At 43.1% G+C, this 19,237-nt stretch overlaps 1 protein-coding gene across 3 annotated transcripts in view; it reads right to left on the bottom strand.

Moving 5' to 3' along the window:
* fbln1 (fibulin 1) overlaps positions 1-19,237 on the bottom strand; it is a 219,023-nt gene that overhangs the window by 73,970 nt on the left and 125,816 nt on the right. For 2 of the 3 annotated variants that reach the window (XM_070900531.1, XM_070900533.1), the window contains exon 14: positions 15,692-15,815. In XM_070900531.1, coding sequence (XP_070756632.1) covers positions 15,692-15,815 — 124 coding nt within the window. Of the gene's footprint in view, positions 1-4,486; positions 6,699-15,691; positions 15,816-19,237 lie in introns of those variants that run through there. The other variant, XM_070900532.1, reaches the window with a different exon arrangement.

Raw genomic sequence — 19,237 nt, 5'->3', positions numbered from 1 at the left:
CAATCATCAGCAAACATCCCCACTTCTGACCTTATGATGGAAGGAAGGTCATTGATGAAGTAGCTGAAGCTGCTGGGCCTAGGGCACTGCCCTGAGGAACCCCTGCAGAAATGTTCTGGGACTGAGATGATTGACCTCCAACAACTATAACCATCTTACTTTGTGCTAGGTATGACTCCAGCCAGTGGAGAGTTTTCCCTCCAATCCGATTGACTTCAATTTTACTAGGGCTCCTTGATGCCACACTTGGTCAAATGCTGTCTTGATGTCAAGGGCAGTCATTCTTACCTCACCTCTGGAATTCAGCTCTTTTGTCCATGTTTAGACCAAAGCTATAATGTGATCTGGAGTCGAGTGGTCCAAGCGGAGCCCAAATTGAGCATCGGTGAGAAGGTTGTTGGTAAGTAAGTTCCACTTGATAGCACTGTCGACGACATCTTCCATCACTTTGCTAATGACTGAGAGTAGACTGATGGGGCGGTAATTGGCTGGATTTGATTTGTCCTGCCTTTTGTGGACAGGACATATCTGGGCTGTTTTCCACATTGTCGGGTAGATACCAGTGTTGTAATTGTACTGGAACAGCTTGGCTAGAGACGCGGCTAGTTCTGGAGCACAAACCTTCAGCACGACAGCTGGGATGTTGTTGGGGCCCATAGCCTTTGCTGTATCCAGTGGGCTTAGCCATTTCTTGATATCATGTGGAGTGAATCAAATTGGCTGAAGATTGGCTTCTGTGATGGCGGGGACCTCAGGAAGAGGTCAAGTTGGATCATCCACTCGGCATTTCTGGCTGAAGATGGTTGCAAATGCTTCTGCCTTGACTTTTGCACTCATGTGCTGGGCTCCGCCATCATTGAGAATGGGGATATTCATAGAGCCTCTTCGTCCCGTTAGTTGTTTAATTGTCCACCACCATTAACGACTGGATGTGGCAAGACTACAGGGCTTTGATCTGATCTGTAGATCTGTCTAAAGCATGCTGGTTCCGCTGTTTAGCATGCATGTAGTCCTGTGTTGCAGTTTCCCCAGGTTGGCACCTCATTTTGATTGCCTATCCCTAATTGCCCTAGAGAAGGTGGTGGTGAGTTGCCTTCTTGAACCGCTGCCGTCCGTGTGGTGAAGGTACTCCCACAGTGCTGTTAGGGAGGATGTTCCAGGATTTTGACCCAGCGATGATGAAGGAATGGCGATATATTTCCAAGTCAGGATAGCGTGTGACTTTGGGGTGATAGTGTTCCCAAGCATCTGCTGCCCTTGTCTGTCTAGGTGGTAGAGATCATGGGTTTCGCAGGTGATGTCAAAGAAGCCTTGGCAAGTTGCTGCAGTGCATCTTGTAGATGATACACATTGCAGCCATGGTGTGCCGGTGATGGATAGGTGCCAATGAAGCAGGCTGCATTGTCCTGGATGGTGTCAAGCTTCTTGAGTGTTGTTGGAGCTGGACTCATCCAGGCAAGTGGAGAGTATTCCATCACACCTCTGATTTGTGCCTTGTAGATGCTGGAAAGGCTCTGGGGAGTCAGGAAGTGAGACACTCACCCCTGAATACCCAGCCTCTGACCTGTTCTTATAGCTATGTGGCTGGTCCAGGTAAGTTTCAGGTCAATGGTTACCCCCAGGATGTTGATGATGAGGGATTCGGCGATGGTAATGCTGTTGAATGTCAAGGGGCAGTGGTTAGACTCTCTCTTGTTGGAGATAGTCATTGCCTGGCACTTGTGTGGAGCGAATGTTATTTGTCACTTATCAGCCCAAGCCTGAATGTTGTCCAGGTCTTGCTGCATGTGGGCATGGACTGCTCCATTATCTGGGGAGTTGCAAATAGTTCTGGAATTAGAATCACAGTTATTCTAACAGAATGTATATCAAACAATGATGATGTGGTTTACATTATATGTGTTTCTAAATCTAAGACTCCATAAACACACAGTTGGTTTACACTCTGATCCTGATTTCCATGCCGGGAGCTGCTTCTGCTCCGACGCTGGAAATGCAAAAGAAATCTGCCGAATTTACAGCGACAGAATGGGAACATCTCTGAGCTAATTTCCGGTCCTTGATTTTACCAATTGTTCTATATTGATCAGCTGCTTCCATAAATGATCACTTTTACATTGCTCGCCTACATGGTCCTGGGGAACAGTATAATTTAAATTCATCTTAATTTGTTATCAAGGAAACCAATATACTATAGTGACTCTAGTTCACAGATTTATTTGTATGAAGATTAATCTGCTGTAAATTACACAAATAGAGAGAGCCTCGTGATCCTCGATCCACTGCAATGCAATTTAGATATTTTATTCAATACGTAATGTTTTTTCAAAAACACACTTTTGGCTGCAATGTATTATATACTTGATTTTAAGGAACACCATCTATGTTAACATAATTTGGCTTGACCAAAAGAAATCTAGCGAACTGATATTTGATGCCAAGACAAACACTAACATTGTAGTATCAATAAGCTGTGCAAATGTCAGCAGCCATTTTATTATATCAACTCTAAGGCACAAAACAAACATGTAATACATACTCAAATAAAATCTCTCATTTCTTTTCTTCTCCACTCTCCCCTACTTATATTACCTTTACTTGTTTTATAATGGATTAATTCTTTCTATTCCAGTTTTTTTTCTTTTAAAATATAGTTTAAGTGTGCTCACCCAAATTAGTCTACTTCCGAGTTCACAATCCATTTTCGAAGAGGAAGCAACTTAAAATAAATAACACCCTAAAACCTAACTTCAAAAGGGATATTTTCAGCCTTTTAAATGCCAAGGAAAAGTGGCTCAATTTTTGACATGCAAAAATCCATCAAAAGAGAAGGACATCTATATGTTCACAAAGTTACAAGGTAATTACAGATAAGGAAGACCATTTGGCCCATTTTAATTCATTCATCCAGAAAGCCCCTTATGTCACCCCATTGCAGTATCCAATTGTTTCTTAGATTATTCCAATGTTTTCTTCCATCCAAGAGTATGTTCCATGTGTGGATCACTCTGTGAATTTCCCAATATAGCTCGAAGTTTACCTTTTTCTAGTTTGGACCCAAGTGCCCTTGTCCTTCTCTCACACTCTAATTTAAAGTCAAATGGTGGATTTACTTCTTTCATTCACTCAATGTTTTTGTATACCTTTGAGATCAAAAACCCCAAGCTCTACCTCATAGCTCAAATCTTTACTCTAGGGATTCTTGGTTCTTCCCTGCAATGCCTCCAGCATTTGAATGTCTCTTTTATCTCTTCGCAACTAGAACTGGATGCAATACTCAATGTGTGGTCTGAATAAAGTATTGTACAATTTGAAAATGACTTTCTCTGACTTGTATTCTCCAGTTTTGGTTAGGTCGTTCAACATTCTATCAGCTTTGTTGATTGCTATTCTGCATTGGACATTTTGAACATTTAAGGGGGAGAAATTGGATGCATTTGCACCTCCCTGAAGCTGCACCGGGCGATAACAGCAACAGCTTCAGGGGACACGTACCCAGCGGCTGGCCGCTACCGGGGCGCAATTTAAAGGGGAGGTGGCCGGCTGTTCCTGAAAAAAATCTCCGTTCTCTTTTCTGCTCCGGTGCCGCTTTGGACGTGGGGTCGCTGCCGCAATCGCGATTGTGCGGCATCCCCATTGGTCGAGGCAGGTGGATTTCCAATATGCAGAGTATGCAGCTTGGGCCCTTCCCTTTAATTCTGGGAAGAGCACCTCGTATGCAGCAGTGCTATACCGCCCAGCACTGCTGAGTCGTGCGGCCCACTCCTGCCCCAGCAAGGTAGTGGGTGGTAACCTCAATTTATCACGAGAGGCAAGACTTCTGCGCCTCGCGAGTGTTACTGCCCCCAAACGGGGCGGTACCGACTTTCTAGGCCTTAGTGAACTAAGACACCTAGGTCTTTTTTCAACTTCATGCTTAGCTATTTCAGCATCATTCATGGAGTAATTCTGTCACTTATTTGTTTTCTATTTGTGCAATACTTTACAATCACCTACCATGTTCTGCTGACTCATTTTGTAATTTTTGAGCTGCCTCTTCTGATTCCACTGCCCATCCTAGTTTGATATCATCTGCACATTTCACCTATTTGCATTGAGTTTCTGAATTCAAGTCATTGATGTAAATCAGAAACAGTAATGTTCTCAACAGCAAACACTGGGGCATTTCACTCAGTACTCCCCCCCCCGCCACCCCACCCACCACTATGACATATGTTCTCAGAGGCCTACACATTGTGATTGTGTCTGGATGAGTAAACAGGTCCACTGCACTCTAAAAGTTAATTGATTTGAAACAAATTAGGCTATGGGGCCTGGATGGAGGAAATCAGGACATAGAGGGCAAAGGACCACAACGTATGCAGAAGCGAACATAAAGGTCCTGTGAGAGACCCCATTTAAAAAAAAAATTCAATGTACTTGGATGCTCACAAGGAAAGAAAAAAAGCCCTGGGTCCAGAAGTAATGAAATACATTTTATTTAACAATCTGCAATAAAAAGAAAGTAAATTAATTATACAGTAAAAAAGTAGACAATTCCACTGCTAATTATACTCGATTAAACAATATTGGCATTAGCCTGTGAAAGGAACCTCTATGGGGTCAGTCTTAGAGTCAAATGGCACATCAGCCAGAGTGGCCGGAAGACGTAACCTCAATTCGAGCAGACTGGTGTCAAATGACTCACAAAGCTATTGACATCCATGAGCTGCAAATAGGACGATGCTTGATAACTGTTGTCAATAGCTACTCAACCGGCCATTTTGGCTAACTGTGTCCAGCCTTGCTTCATATTGACACCTTATCAGACAATATCATTGTGCAGCTGTTGTTAAAAAATACTGCAAAGTGGCATCCATATATTCAGTGCCCTGTGCAATTAAAAGCTGAGTACAGTTAAGAAGAGCAAACATTCGTATATCTAATCTGGCTCAAATAATTCAGAATTTTGTGCAGGTATCTGTTTTACTAAAAAGTATCCCATCTTTCAAAACAGAACACTACCAATTTTATCAACAAAACTAATCTGGAATAGCTTACTTAGCACAATGACAAATGATACAGTACATAAATTGTTCTACAGAATCCCATCAATGTTACTAACACATTAGAAATTTCAAAAATTACATTACATAAAGGGTGAGCCAATTGAAATTTGGAACATTTAAAAAAGATCAATTGACTAACATGAAATCACTGGTTTTAACACAGCAGTTCTGTGACAGCTCACAGCATCATGTCATTGTATAGAGTATTCTGCGTGTCAGAATAATCAAGATTAGGTTGTGGTTGGTTATGCGGCTGTGGTGTCTTAATAACTGGAGAGCAATTATCTAGGAATCTGAAAATGCATAATATCAACAAAGCTCCTTGTGTATCTCCTTTAAAATGTGATATATGTCATCAAGTTTAGAGTCCCAAAGTACACTCAACAATAATCCACTCCCGCACAAAAAATCCAAAGGGGGTGAATTTCTGCAGGAGTTCATAACTTCGGCAGAAGAGCTGCATAAAACCTGGAAAAGTTGCATTCATGGCATTTATGTCATTTTCCCAGAGTTTCCGAGGCTCTTCCTTCTGCCGATGTTATGGCAGACGAGTAGGAGAATCCCTCACAGAGTCACCCTCAAAGTCTTTAATCAGTGCAAGGGAGTAATTTGTTGCTCCAAACATATTGAATAGGATTCCCAAGTTAATCACATAGACCACAAAAGTGAGGTCACATTAGAAAAATGAGAGGGGAAAAAAAACTTCTTTACAATGTCACAATAACTGTTCTGATGATATCGCCCCTTTCCAAAGATCGACGTATAAGTGTTAACTTTCTCCAAGGTGTAAAAATATTTTTTTTAATTTGGGGAAATAAACAAAATTAGTTTTGGTATTTACATTTTCACTTATGTAATGATGACTTAAGAAAACCCTAAAGACGATAATTGGATGCAACGGTTTACTCCACAAACGAGGAGGACCTCATAATTCACAAGTGACAATGTCTCAAGTGGGTTACAATATTGAATAATGTACATATCCCTCACTTTTCTTAATTTTACACCCTCTATTTGCATACTAAGAGACAGAAGTCATGCAGTGAGATCTATCATTAAGCCACTGTAAAGGTGGTGGCGAAGGGTGGGGGAGCAAAGTCATTATGAAAGTTATACTTTTGGGCCTTCACAATGGCTGAAAAACAAGAAATCAGAAACCTGTGCACTGGGCCACTTGGACATGCATAGTAAATATAAGAAAGTCCAGATTTCTATCTTTGTCAGTCAGCATACCATTGTGTCAACTGGGGTAATAATAGTAATCATTGCTCTGACTATTCACCAAATAACAGTCATCAAATCTCAGCAGTGACAACAATGTAGATTTTTGCTACAAATATGTTGGTGGCTCCATGACGTAAGAGCTTCATCTCAACGGTGAGAAGAAAATCCCTGGATTCTGTGATTTGCCGCTGTACAAATACAATTCCACTGTTGTTATTCAGTTCCTGCGTGTTAAAGTAGTCGTCCTCGTTGCCATGGGTAATGGAAAGGAGAATGTTATCTCCAGGAACAGCATGAGAGGGCCCGAAACGGAAGACATTGGTGGGCACTTGGATGTTGGTGGGGAAAGTGAGGTAATAGTAGGTTATTCTTAAAGGTAGGCTTTGGCACTCCTTATTCTCATTGCAAGGCAAGCGCTCACAGCGACTGGAAGAAAGTGAGAGAGGAAAGAGGGTGTTAATGAACATAAGCAAAGCCAGCAAGTCAGTGTAGCAGAAAATAAAAGAATTACCTACACAATGGGGGTGAATGTCCGTGGAAGTTCTCCCACTCATCCGTCGCAAATTCAGTGGAAGAGCCACGGAAACCCCAGAAAAATGGCAGACAAGCAAGAGATTCCCCACGAAAATTCACCCTCAATGTTTCCACTCAGAATTTTAGATTTTGATCTTTGACCTATGACAATTCAACACATTTTTCTTCTATTACAGAACATACAGAAAGTAATGATATCAAGGGGGTGAATTTCAGCAGGGGTTCTCCCACACATCCTCCTTAACCAGTGGAAGAGCCATAGAACCTCCGGAAAAACAGTGTAAATGTTTCCATCCTGCTCGTCCACCATAACTTCGCAGAAAGAGCTGCAGAAACCCCGGAAAAGCAGTCAGAGAATGGCTAGTTAGGCATGTTTCCAAGTAAATCTATTCAGAAGCTTGCATATGACTATAGCAGAGGGAGAAACTGAGCACACTACTAAACATAGCATGGAACCCAATTAAGCAATCTAGAGGCAGTGCAGTGGAGAGCAACAGGACGCATCCTCAATATCAGAGGGAAGACTTACGAGATAAGCTCAGGTTCTTCAGCCTCCTAAAGAGATGTCTCAGTGGGAACTTTATAGAAGTGCACAATACTTAACAGAATAGAAAAGGTAAAAGTCAATGCAGAGGGACAAGAGGATATGAGTTTAGAGTTGTGAAGGGAAAAGTTAGGACACATGTCAGCAAATACCTCTTTACACAGAGGGTGATCAACAGTTGCAACAGGTTGCCTGGAAGATTCGCTGAGGCCAGGACACAACTCATTTAATACTCATTTAAGGAAGTATTTACTGTAATAGGAAAGTGGTAGGATTAGTTTTCAGGAAGGGTGAGAACAAATGGGTTTAAAGGCCTTCTTTACCTGAATCTAAATTCTGACCTTGTGATGTGTATCAGATAGGCTAAGTATTTTTCCATTTTTAAAATCTCTCACCATGCAAAAACACAAACATTTGTGATGGACAAATAAATCAGGAGTGCCTTCCTCCCAGTTAAATGCTCTGGATTCAAATTCTATTTGTGCCTCACCCTCAAATTCACAATTTACAGTTTCACTGGTCCTGAGCCCAGCCATAAAAGTAGGTACACCATTTTCTGTCTGCTCGCCTCCTCCTCTTCACTGATCAGAGTGGTTGTTGCAGAGTGGACTGTAACACAGGTTGTCCTGAACTTTTTCAGCTGTCTGTTTTTTCATCCCTTCTACAGTAAGGTGCTTCTATTCTGTGATCTGTCCAAGGAATAATAACTCATTCCCAAATAATTAACAGTGAGCTTCAGGCACCCATCAGACTTAAACTAAAGAGTGGGAGACAAATGCTCAGAATAATGTAACAGGAAGAGAATTAAGTATTAAAAATGTTTTGCATTAAATCTGATGCTTTTTATGCACCTCTACTACTTGATGATGATAAGGATAATACTGACAGAGGAGGCGATGAGGAAGACCACATCAACTCTGCCAGCTGGAAGACGAGAGCCAAGACAACAGCAGCTAAGGGACAAGAAATCCAAAATCCAATAAAAAAAAATGTTTGAAGCCTGCCCCAACCAAGCATAAAATTACTTTATGAATGAAGCAGGAGGCATGGTTGTATCCAGTGCAGCCAGTTTAAGTGGAGAGCATGCAATTAAAGAGCTAATAAATAGCAAAAAGGAAACAGCTGAAGGTTTTGCCAAAGTAAAGAACTACCAACACTGAAACATTTATGTTACCTCCTTTCTTCGGATGCCATGTGTTCTTGACTTAGTCCAAAATTATGGTTAGGCTTTCTTAGATTATGGCTAATCTGTATTTCAACTCCATGAACTATTTGCATTGGCAATAATCATGTGATGCCACTGTTGCTGCATAACAGAGGCAAGATGCTGCACACAAAGTTTTAGTGTCACACATTCATTTTCAGTTAACGAGCAGATTTGCCTTGGAGTGGTAATCTGGGATCTGTGATGTTAAGCTGTTAAAGTGGAGCTTTGTTGGACCTGGCCTCTTCCTTTCTTTCTTTTTAATAAACTGCTTTGCATCTGTGCCAAAGTGTGACACTTTGAATTGTGACAGATGCATAGGAACTGGAGTAGGACATTCAACCCCTGGAGCTTGTTCCACCTTTCAATTAGATTATGGCTGATCTGTTTTTCAACTCCATGTTGAGGTACAGGCTATCACTTGATGCTCTTATCTAACAAAAATCTATCAGTCTTGAAAATGTTAATTGACCCAGCATCCACAGCCTTTTAGGGAAATAATTCCAAATTTCCACAACCCTTTGTGTGATAAAGTACTTCATAATTTCACTCCTTACTGGCCTAGCTCTAATTTTAAGATTGTAGGAGCTTTAAGCCCTGGTATGGTTCTGGTGAATCTACACTACATTCCCTCCAAGGCGAATATATCTTTCCTGAGGTTTGGTGGTGGGAGTACACTGGACCTAAATAGATTGTTTGCACTGCTGTGATTAATTTACATGCTTATATTTTCTATCTACAAAACTCAGGGGATTTGAATCAATTACTTTGTATTTTCCCAAAAGGCTTCCAAAATTCAGTTCATTTTTCATGGGGGAAGGAGGGGCGATAGGGGAGGGAGAATAAAAAAAGCATCAAAACACAATGTGGAAAGACACTGTCAGTCTTTCTTTCTGTTTTCTCTGTCTATCTGCATAGCTGCATCTGATTTATGGGGGTAGATTTTCATCTATACTGCCTGACAATCCATCCAATTTGTATTTAATGAAATATAAATTGGGACGGTTCTTATAAAGGGTGGGTAAACTGTTCCACCATATAACCGCCCAAGTGGCGAAGACTAAAATCTACCCCATACTGTTTCTGTAAGTTAGAAAGTTGATAACATGAAATTTTACCTGAAAAACTAATTCTGTAGCTTCTTTTCAAATAATTTGGAAGAATACTAAAAAATGCATTTAAGCCATGAGAAGATATACTTGGCGCTTGCACTGATAAAATCCTCCCAGTGCACGATAAGAAACTCTTTAAATAGTTAGACTGTGCCATCTTTCAGAAGCCAACAGAGTGATAGCACTTGGCGAAAATGGCAACTTCAAGCAAAGATTTTTAATTCAGGCTGAGGTCTTCATGTAAGCAGATTAATAAAGGTACTCAAACATACAAAAAACAACTTTATAGGCAAGTTAATAAAGTTATTTTAAAATGAGTCATTTTAAATGCTGTTATGTTAGAAATTTTGGGGGTGAATTGAAGATGTTCACCCACTTGTCATGTCTAAGGCAATGTTATACTATAGTATAGATCAACTCAATTATCCGCCAATTCCATTATCCACAGAGATAGAGGTGGTCAAATATATTATGGCAGAAAATGAAAGTTTCATTGTACACGTAGTGCTAGGGAAAAGGTAACGTATTAAATTTGAAATTTATCGCTTCCTAAATCTGAGCCCATCTTTTCCACAACTCCATGTTTGAATCTTTCCAATCAGGTTTCTGCTTCTACCACAGTACTAAAATGAGCATAACCAAAGTCACAAGGACATCCTTACTTGCATTATCCCTACTTGTCCTCACTGTCCGCTCTCCATCCTGGGCTTGGCCAGGAACCTCAAAATAGGCCTGGGATTTCTGGTGGTAGGCCTTCTACAGGGGGCTGATGAACCCATCAAAAACAGAGGCAACCTGCTTCTCCCACCCCCTCCAACTCTGGTGGGTGCCGAAGATGTGCCCATTGTGGTGCAGGTACCTCCCTGTACTATTTAAATCGGGAAACCTCTCCCAGAAGCTGTATACACCTGCAGAGTCAGCAGCAGATATTCCCAGCAGGTAGAACCCAGCACTTATTCCAGGACTGATGGCCCATGGATTTTCCAGTTCACAATGAACTGGTTAAAATGAATTCAACAGTGTAGTGCACCAGGTAGAACTCCTATGGGACTCCTAGATGGGAAACACCTAGAGACTGAGAGTGAAATTAACAACGTAAGCTATAAGGTTAAGCACAGAACTGGACCAACAAGTCCAATTCACGTTGTGTTCTTTTGTACTACGTGTCCGATTAACACATTCAGACAGAAACAACTGTAACAAGGATTACTGTGAATAAGACCTTGGTGATTACACAGAGCACAGAGACTCGAAGACATTTTACTGGATTTTTATTCCTCCGTAATTTGCACTACATTATATTTTGTTTCTCTAGTATTTAGCAGGAATGTAGATTATAATTTCTTTTAAATCTGATCATTACTAGTTTCAATCAGGAGCACTTTGTCTATAGTCAGAGCTAAGCTAAGTCTTGGCCTACTAAAAGACTGTAGCTTAAACACCATGGGCTCAATTTTCCCCAATGCCGGTTTTTGGCGTACTGCAAGAGTTACGCCTGTTTTTTTGGCCCCGACTACTCCAACAAAATAACTAGTAAGTTTCCCCGTTCTATTTTTTGAAATTGGCCATAGACAACCTGTCCTTTAGCTTCGGGAGGTGGAGCCTTATGTCTGCGCTGAAAAAAACGATGCACCCCCTCTTTTGCGTAAGCGCAAAAAAAAAGGATGTTTTTGACGTGACTGCTATGGGCGCTCATGCACAGTACAACTCCAGGTCTGCATTTGGCCATTTTTAAAGAGCCAGTTGTGTACGGGAACTTTAATTCTCATTGGAAAAATCGGAGCTGCAATACAAGATTCAACGTGACTCAAGGATCAAGAATTTCTTATAGGATGAAGTGGAGGCACTAGTTACTGTAATTGAGGCCAGATGGCATGAGCTGGACACCAGCAGAGGTCACATAAAAATTTCACCAAAAGAAATGAAGAAATGCTGGAACCAACTTGTACAAGATTACTGCCCAATGGTGACCATCCCAAGGTCTGGAGGCCAGTGCAAAAAGAAGTGGCAGGTCCTTGGTCAAGTAGTTAGTGTAAGTAACATTTTCATTTATTCACTGGAATTGCAATTGTAAATGTGACCAGCTGTATGTCCCATCCAGCAGAAAGACACCCTTTCTAAAGAGTTATATTTTCATCTTTGCAGAGGAAGATGGCACACAACAAAAGGGAAAGAACTCGAACAGGAGGAGGCCTGGCAAATCTGTACCCAGTGACACCCTTGGAAGAGAGGGTTGCTGCTTTGATGGGTCCTGCCTGGAGAAAAGCAATCAGTACTGCACAAGCTGGGCCGACACTTGAGAGAAAGGGTAAATCCTGCAAATTCCACAGTCTGGCTTTGCTAAATGTTAAGTACTGCGCGGTCTAGCCATGCTTCGGTCCATGGGGATGTCTCCGTCAACTACGCTTCGGTTGATGCAATGTGTATCATTCATCATGGTCCTTCAAATGAGCCTGCTGCCTGCGCTGTGTGTGCCTACTCATGCCACCCCACCCCCTCTTCCTCTGCTGCTAACCATTTGTCTATTCTGTTATATTTTGCAGAACTTGAGGCCAACCCTGACGAGGCTGAAGCCGATTCAAAAGAAGATTCAGACGCGGATGAGCCTGAAGAGGAGAACATCTTCCAATCCCACCTTCCAGACCAAGAGCATGGGGGTGAGGGGGAGGGGGAGGTGATAGATGAAGCCCCCACTATAGTACGCACCCTGGAGGAGGTGCAGGTGCCGCCCATTGAGGTGCAAGTCCCTTTCCTGAGTGGTACAAGTGTTGGTGGGACATTACATGGTTTCCCACAGTCCGAGGCTGGGGATTCCAATGGAGTGCAGCGAGGCACACCCAGGGCTCCACCGTCCGAGGCGGCAGGTCCCAGTAGGATGTAGCGAGGCACATCCATGGCCCCACTGTCTGAGGCTGCAGGTCCCAGTGGGATGCAGCAAGGCATACCCAGCGCCCCACCGTCCGACGCTGTGGGTCTCAATGGGATGCAGCGAGCCACACCCAGGGTGAGGAGGGGAAGGAGAGCTCAACTGCACTCTCCTAAGGTGCAGGATCTAACAGATGTGGTTCACATGATGGCAATGAGTGCGGAGAGCATTGACTTTACATGATCACTCCTGGACACCATCAGTGGGATGGATGATGAGGTATCGGGACTGTCGGGAGAAGTAACAACAATCTCACGAGAAATGAGAACACTGTCCAGGCTCATTAGGGATGGAATGTGGCAGGCAGCTGATACACTGTCAGTGAACATGAGGGCGGGAATGTCCGAGTTAGCTGCTGCAATAAGGGAACACGCCCAGACTCAGGAGCCATTGAAAGAATCAACTGCCTCTCCCATTCCAATCCCCAGACCAGCCTCTGAAGAGGCCCAAGCCGGGCACTCCACGTTTCCGCTTTCTGCACCCCCCCATCCCCCACGCCCCCCACCCCCCACCCCCCCATGCCCCCTCACCACCCCCCCCCCCCACCCCCCCGCAATCAAGAAGTGTGCAATACCCGAGATATTCGAAAGAATAAGCTTGGTAAATTCCGAGAAATGCTGCGCCACCGCCTGCGGGCAGGGGTGAAGTCAACAAGACCAAGTGCAGTAGGCAGTCTTAGAATAAGGAGAGATAGGTGCAGTTTTTCTTTGCTGTTGTTGTTGTTGTTACTGTTGTAACAGTTCCCAAATTAAAAGTTTTTTGTAAGTTATGTAAACTTATAAATTTAAAAGGTTTTAAGTGATCATAGAGTTTGTAAGTGATTTTAAAGTTTGTAAGTGATCTTAACTGAAAACTGAAATATTTTTATGAAAGTTAAGCACAAACAAGTGTTAAAGTTTTGAAAAAAATATATTTTAAATTATAACTGAATCATTTCCATTATTTGTTCCAGTAACACAACACATTACGGAACAAGTCCAAACAGTAAATATGGTCCATTTGGAATAGTTGCCGCTGAGCCTTCAGGCAGCAAAGCGTTCACGGATGAGCTGCTGGTGCAAGGCTCGAGCAATCGTTAAAGGGGCACGACGGCCCGCCCTCCTCCACCGTTGTGTTCCGGATTCATGTAGTTGCATGGCTTCCTCATCCTCCCCTTCCTCGTCATCTGCATCTTCCTCCTCATCATCAACCAATGTCACCTCAGGTGGGTCTTTTACTACCAGCTGCTGCTGCCTCATAATGTCTAAGTTATCCAGCATGCAGCACACAACAGTGAAGTGACTGACAATCTCAGGGGAATATTGCAAGTAGCCTCCGGAATGGTTCAGGTATTGGAAAAGCTGTTTGAAGATGCCAATGGTCCTCTCTAGTATGCTGCACGTCGCAATGTGCAACATGTTGTATTCCCGGTCAGCTTCTGTCCGGGTTACACGTATGGGCGTCATGAGCCAGGTGGCGAGACCGTACCCTTTGTCTCCCAGTAGCCAGCTCTGCCCTTCTGGCTGCTGCTGAAACATGGCAGTTATAACGTCTCGCGTAGGATGAACGCATCATGGGTGCTCCCAGGGTATCTTGCATCAACTGACATGATGCGATGCATGTCGTCACACATGAGCTGCACATTAACGGAGTGGAAGCCTTTTCTGTTCCTGTACATCTCGGACTCCTCCAAAGGTGCTCACAAGGCGATGTGGGTACAATCAATGCAGCCCTGTCCCTTTAGGAAGCCAGAAATCCTGGAGAAGCCCACAGCCCTTTCACGCACTGCCTGGGTGGTCATGGAGAACTTTATGTAGTCATTCCTCCAGGCATATAGTGCAGCAGTCACCTGCCGAATGCAGATATGTGTTGCATGTTGAGAATTGGCGCACACATCCCCAGTTGTGGCCTGGAACGATCCAGATGCATAGAATGAAATTGCAGCTGTAACCTTCACTTCAACTGACAAAGCAGTCCTCCTGATGCTTCTAGGTTGCAGGACTGCTTCTAGTAACTCACAGATCTTGGTTACAATTTGTTTGCGGAAACGCAGCCTTCTCACACAGTCTATATCACTCACGTGCAGGTATGAACCCGTCTCGATATATCTGACATGGGTAAGGCCTCCTGACCATCATCCTACGTGCTCTGAGGTTCCTCATGCGATGACGTCGAATCAATTGTCTCCTTTGCAGCATCATCATGCAGAAGGCTTGCATGAGGTATGGCATTATCAGTATTGCCCCCATGATTAAATTATACCTTTGCAAGAAGCTCAAAATAGCAGGACAAGCTTCTTTGTTGTCGCTGTCTCCAATGTCGACGCACTACTATGAACCACGCCCAGGTCTGGGCATGTGCCGTAGGCTTGCTTAGATCGGGAAATCCCCCCCACCCTCTGCCCCACCCGGGGTTCATTTGATGCTGCTGCATTGTGTAAGGGTTGTCATCCCTTCATTTCAGCTTCCCCCCGCCACCCGCTCCCCGGGCTTTTTTTGAAGCCAAGTCCCAATCCCCTATGTCCGGGCAAAGGAGCGATTCTGCCGGCCGACGCTCCGAGCCTCAAGCCCGGTTTGGAGATGTTCAGTGGTGGCGTGGCACTTTGAAAAAAATCCAAAATTAAAGAATTGCATTAAACTTCCATTTTCTGCGTTTTAAGTTTGAAAAAAATTAAGCTTCATGATACATATTTAATGTGTTCTTGACTCCCTCCAAAACTTCGCATTAAAACAATGGGGTCTTTCTGCGCCGATTTTTTGATATGTGCTGGTTTTTCTTAAATGCCCAGAAGGTTTTTTGGAAGTGGTCACATACGCAGTCCTACGAGAAATGTAAGTTGGCCAAACTTGCATAAATGTGAAAAACTGGCGCAAAAAAAAGAAACCTAAAAAAATCGTAACTAACTGAGTTACGTTGGCGCACAATCTTTGGGGAAACTTGGATTTTTTAATTAAGGCCAAGAAAAAAGAGGCAGCGCCAAAAAAACAGCGCAAACCACTGGGGAAAATTGAGCCCCTAAAACCACCTAAGAATTTAGCAGGACAAGACAGAATCTCAATCAGCAAAATACCTTGAAGATCCCAATGAAGACCTGAAAATGTCTAAAATTCCTTTACTTACGCATCTCCAGACTTTCGATAGTTTTCTGGGCACTCAAAGGTCAGGCAGCGGAAGCTGCCCTGGATATTGAAGCAGGTCTCAGTGCCAGAGCAGTTATGCCTCCCTGTAATGCATTCATCAATATCTGTGAAAAAGGAAGCAGGATTTAGGTCAGGGAACATCATTTTACAGGATTCTTGGTTCTTGCTGTATCCAATACTTGTTTGGATTTCCTTAGAACAAGTGCAATACTGAACCTCAACGTGTTAAGGGACCCATAGTTTTCTCATAAAGTCTTCCACATGTAGAAAATCCAATAAACATCAATAAACATTAATCTGTTGATTTTAACCAAATAAAAACAAATGTGTACACGTTTTTCTAATCGTGGATATGGTAACCTGGAGCAGAAGCAACATTTCTCACTCAATGGACTGAGTTTTAGCAGTTATCTGTCACTCAAAACCCTGCAAAATAAGGCAGGGTTTATCATTTCTCATCTAGTCCTTGCAATAGGTGTAAGGAACTGTATGTAGGGAGAAGAAATCTATTGTGTGTTCTGTGGGAATCTTGAGGCCGATTGGCCAACCATAGAGTGATATTGACAGTTGAATGGCAGGGATTTTCCAATTTGGCGGAATCCTGCCGCATTTGGTTGGGGTGAGAGTTCCATTTATTCCAGTGCCCTCCACCTGACACCCAACTGATTTTCAAGTGTCAGGATATTTTGCATACTCCTGGAGGGCGTTCCCAGCCTCCTACCTGGGAGCAGGCAGAGAATGACTGTGGCATTCCTCTGGCACTTGCTACAATGTAGTGTGGCAGTGGCTTCTGTATCGACCCAAGGAGTTTTACATTTGTTTTCCAACAGAATTGTGTTGGCCACTGCAATCAATCATCCTGCAATTAACAATTAACAGTGTGTCTTTAACTTTTGAATCCCTCTGTCGCCGTAGCAATGTTGGACACCAGGAATGCAGAGCTGTTTCTAGAGCCCAGAATTGCCAGGGCACAAAGGATGGGAAATAGATTGGATCACATACTCTCATCATTTACATTTCATTAGAATGCACCAAGCCACACTTGGATGGACATATCGAACATGTCCCGTCATGTCCAGCATAATATTCTAAAGTGCCAGGGGAAATCATGGACTAGGTGGACCAGCTCCTTAAGAATTTCCTTTCACATTCTGTGGTGGCAACCAGACTACCAGGAGACAACATTGTTGGGGTGAGTGGGAAAAGAAGAAATACAATTATGGTTTGATTTTTTTTAAACATTTAGACAAGAATTAGACTTCTGACTAGAGAGACTCTACTTTTGCAAAGTGTTTTAATCGCCAGATTGGCCAAGAGCCAACAGAACTCACTCAGTGAAAGTAGGGATAATGAAATTTGAGCTAACGCTTGGATTTGAACTTGTGGCTTTCCAATTGGATTTTAGCCATATTAATTAGAACCCAATGACCTTGGGAGCACTGTGGTTGATAACCACAGAACAGCTATGGTTCAGCAAAAGGTCCTAGGATATCCTCTTTTGTGCACTTTCTTCAACATCCAGCTAAATAAACCAATATTTTAGCATTAATAGATTCGAAAAGATTGCAAATTAATGTTATTATTATTATTGCTCTGACTGTCATGATAAAATCAGATAAATGTTTCAACATACCATGTATTTTTCTGGTTACTCATTATATAGAATTCCTGATTCATTCATGAAACATTCCTTATCTACTTGGATTGCATCCTGAAATGTTAACCTACAAGAACATAAGAAATAGGAGCAGGAGTAGGCCATACGGCTCCTCGAGCCTGCTCCACCATTCAATACGATCATGGTTGATCCGATCATGGACTCAGGTCCACTTCCCTGCCCGCTCCCCATAACCCCTTATTCCCTTATCGGTTAAGAAACTGTCTATCTCTGTATTAAATTTATTCAATGACCCAGCTTCCACAGCTCTCTGAGGCAGCGAATTCCATAGATTTAAAAACCTCTGAGAGAAGAAATTCATCCTCATCTCAGATTTAAATGGGCAGCCCCTTATTCTAAGATTATGCCCCCTAGTTCTAGTCTCCCCTATCAGTGGAAACATCCTCTCTGCGTCCACCTTGTCAAACCCACTCATAATCTTATACGTTTCGATAAGATCACCTATCATTCTTCTGAATTCCAATGAATAGAGGCCCAACTTACTCAACCTTTCCTCATAAGTCAACCTCCTCATCCCCAGAATCAACCTAGTGAACCTTCTCTGAACTGCCTCCAAACCAAAACTGTACGCAGTATTCCAGGTGTGACCTCACCAATACCCTGTATAGCTGTAGCAAGACTTCCCTGCTTTAAACTCCATCCCCTTTGCAATAAAGGCCAAGATTCCATTGGCCTTCCTGATCACATGCTGTACCTGCATATTAACCTTTTGGTCCTGCTGTACTGCAACACTATGCAATTTTTCTCCATTTAAATAATAACTTGTTCTTTGATTTTTTTCTGCCAAAGTGCATAACCTCACACTTTCCAACATTATACTGCATCTGACAAATTTTTGCCCACTCACTTAGCCTGTCTATATCCTTTTGCAGGCTTTTTGTGTCCTCCTCACACATTGCTTGTTCTCCCATCTTTGTATCGTCAGCAAACTTGGCTACATTACACTTGGTCCCTCATCCAAGTAAAGGCAGTCTGCACCTCTTAAAAGGGAGGTGCCTGCAACAGGTGCTTGTGGAGGCGAGTGTCATGAACAAGAAGACTGAGTAATGGCTCAACAAGCCAAAGAAAGGGCTCCAAGGTCCACGGATGAAACACTGGAGGCCTTTGTCCAGGAGGTCAATTCCATGAGAGCGGTCCTCTTTCCACAAGGGGTCAGGAGGCCATCCAGGCAATAGACATGACTGAAATGGGAGCAAATAGTCAATGTGGTAAATGCCAGCCTATAGCTGCAAGGACCTGGGCTCAGTGCAGTTGTCAAGGTCAGTAAATTCATCTTCAAATGCCATATCCCACCTTCTGCACCACTAGCCTCACACATTGCTCAATGCAGCATACCTCCATCATTCATCTACTGTACTTCACATTCATAGCTTCACCTTTCCCGCACACACTTACCACTGCTAGAAGCCTCACACCCACATCTCACAGCTTGAACACACTGTCAGCTATTCAACCATGACAGGCACATCACCCAAACACATTACACCATACTCACTGACAGATTTCCTTTTCTCTTGCAGGAAAAGATGACATATAACTGGCACCAGCAGACCTTAACTAGTGGGGGACAGGCTCGCCTGGATCGCCTCACCCCGTTGGAGGAGACAGTGCTGGTCATTCTTGGCAGGGGCATGGCTGAGCCTATGGCCAGATGTCTCTATCCTCATACATTATCCTCCTTCTCACATCCCACTTGCCCCTCATCCCACAATTCCATTGATTTACAATCTGCACATGGTGTAAGCATGCACACCTTGCTTTCCTTGTTCCTTTCTTGTTTCAGACAGCTAAGAAATTCAGCGTGCCCAAGCAGTGGTTAAACAAGAAGATGAAAAGGAGAGTGAAGAA

The sequence above is a fragment of the Pristiophorus japonicus genome, chromosome 15, assembly GCF_044704955.1.
Source record: "Pristiophorus japonicus isolate sPriJap1 chromosome 15, sPriJap1.hap1, whole genome shotgun sequence".
Taxonomy (NCBI): domain Eukaryota; kingdom Metazoa; phylum Chordata; class Chondrichthyes; family Pristiophoridae; genus Pristiophorus; species Pristiophorus japonicus.
This window is presented reverse-complemented; position numbering and strand designations above follow the sequence as displayed.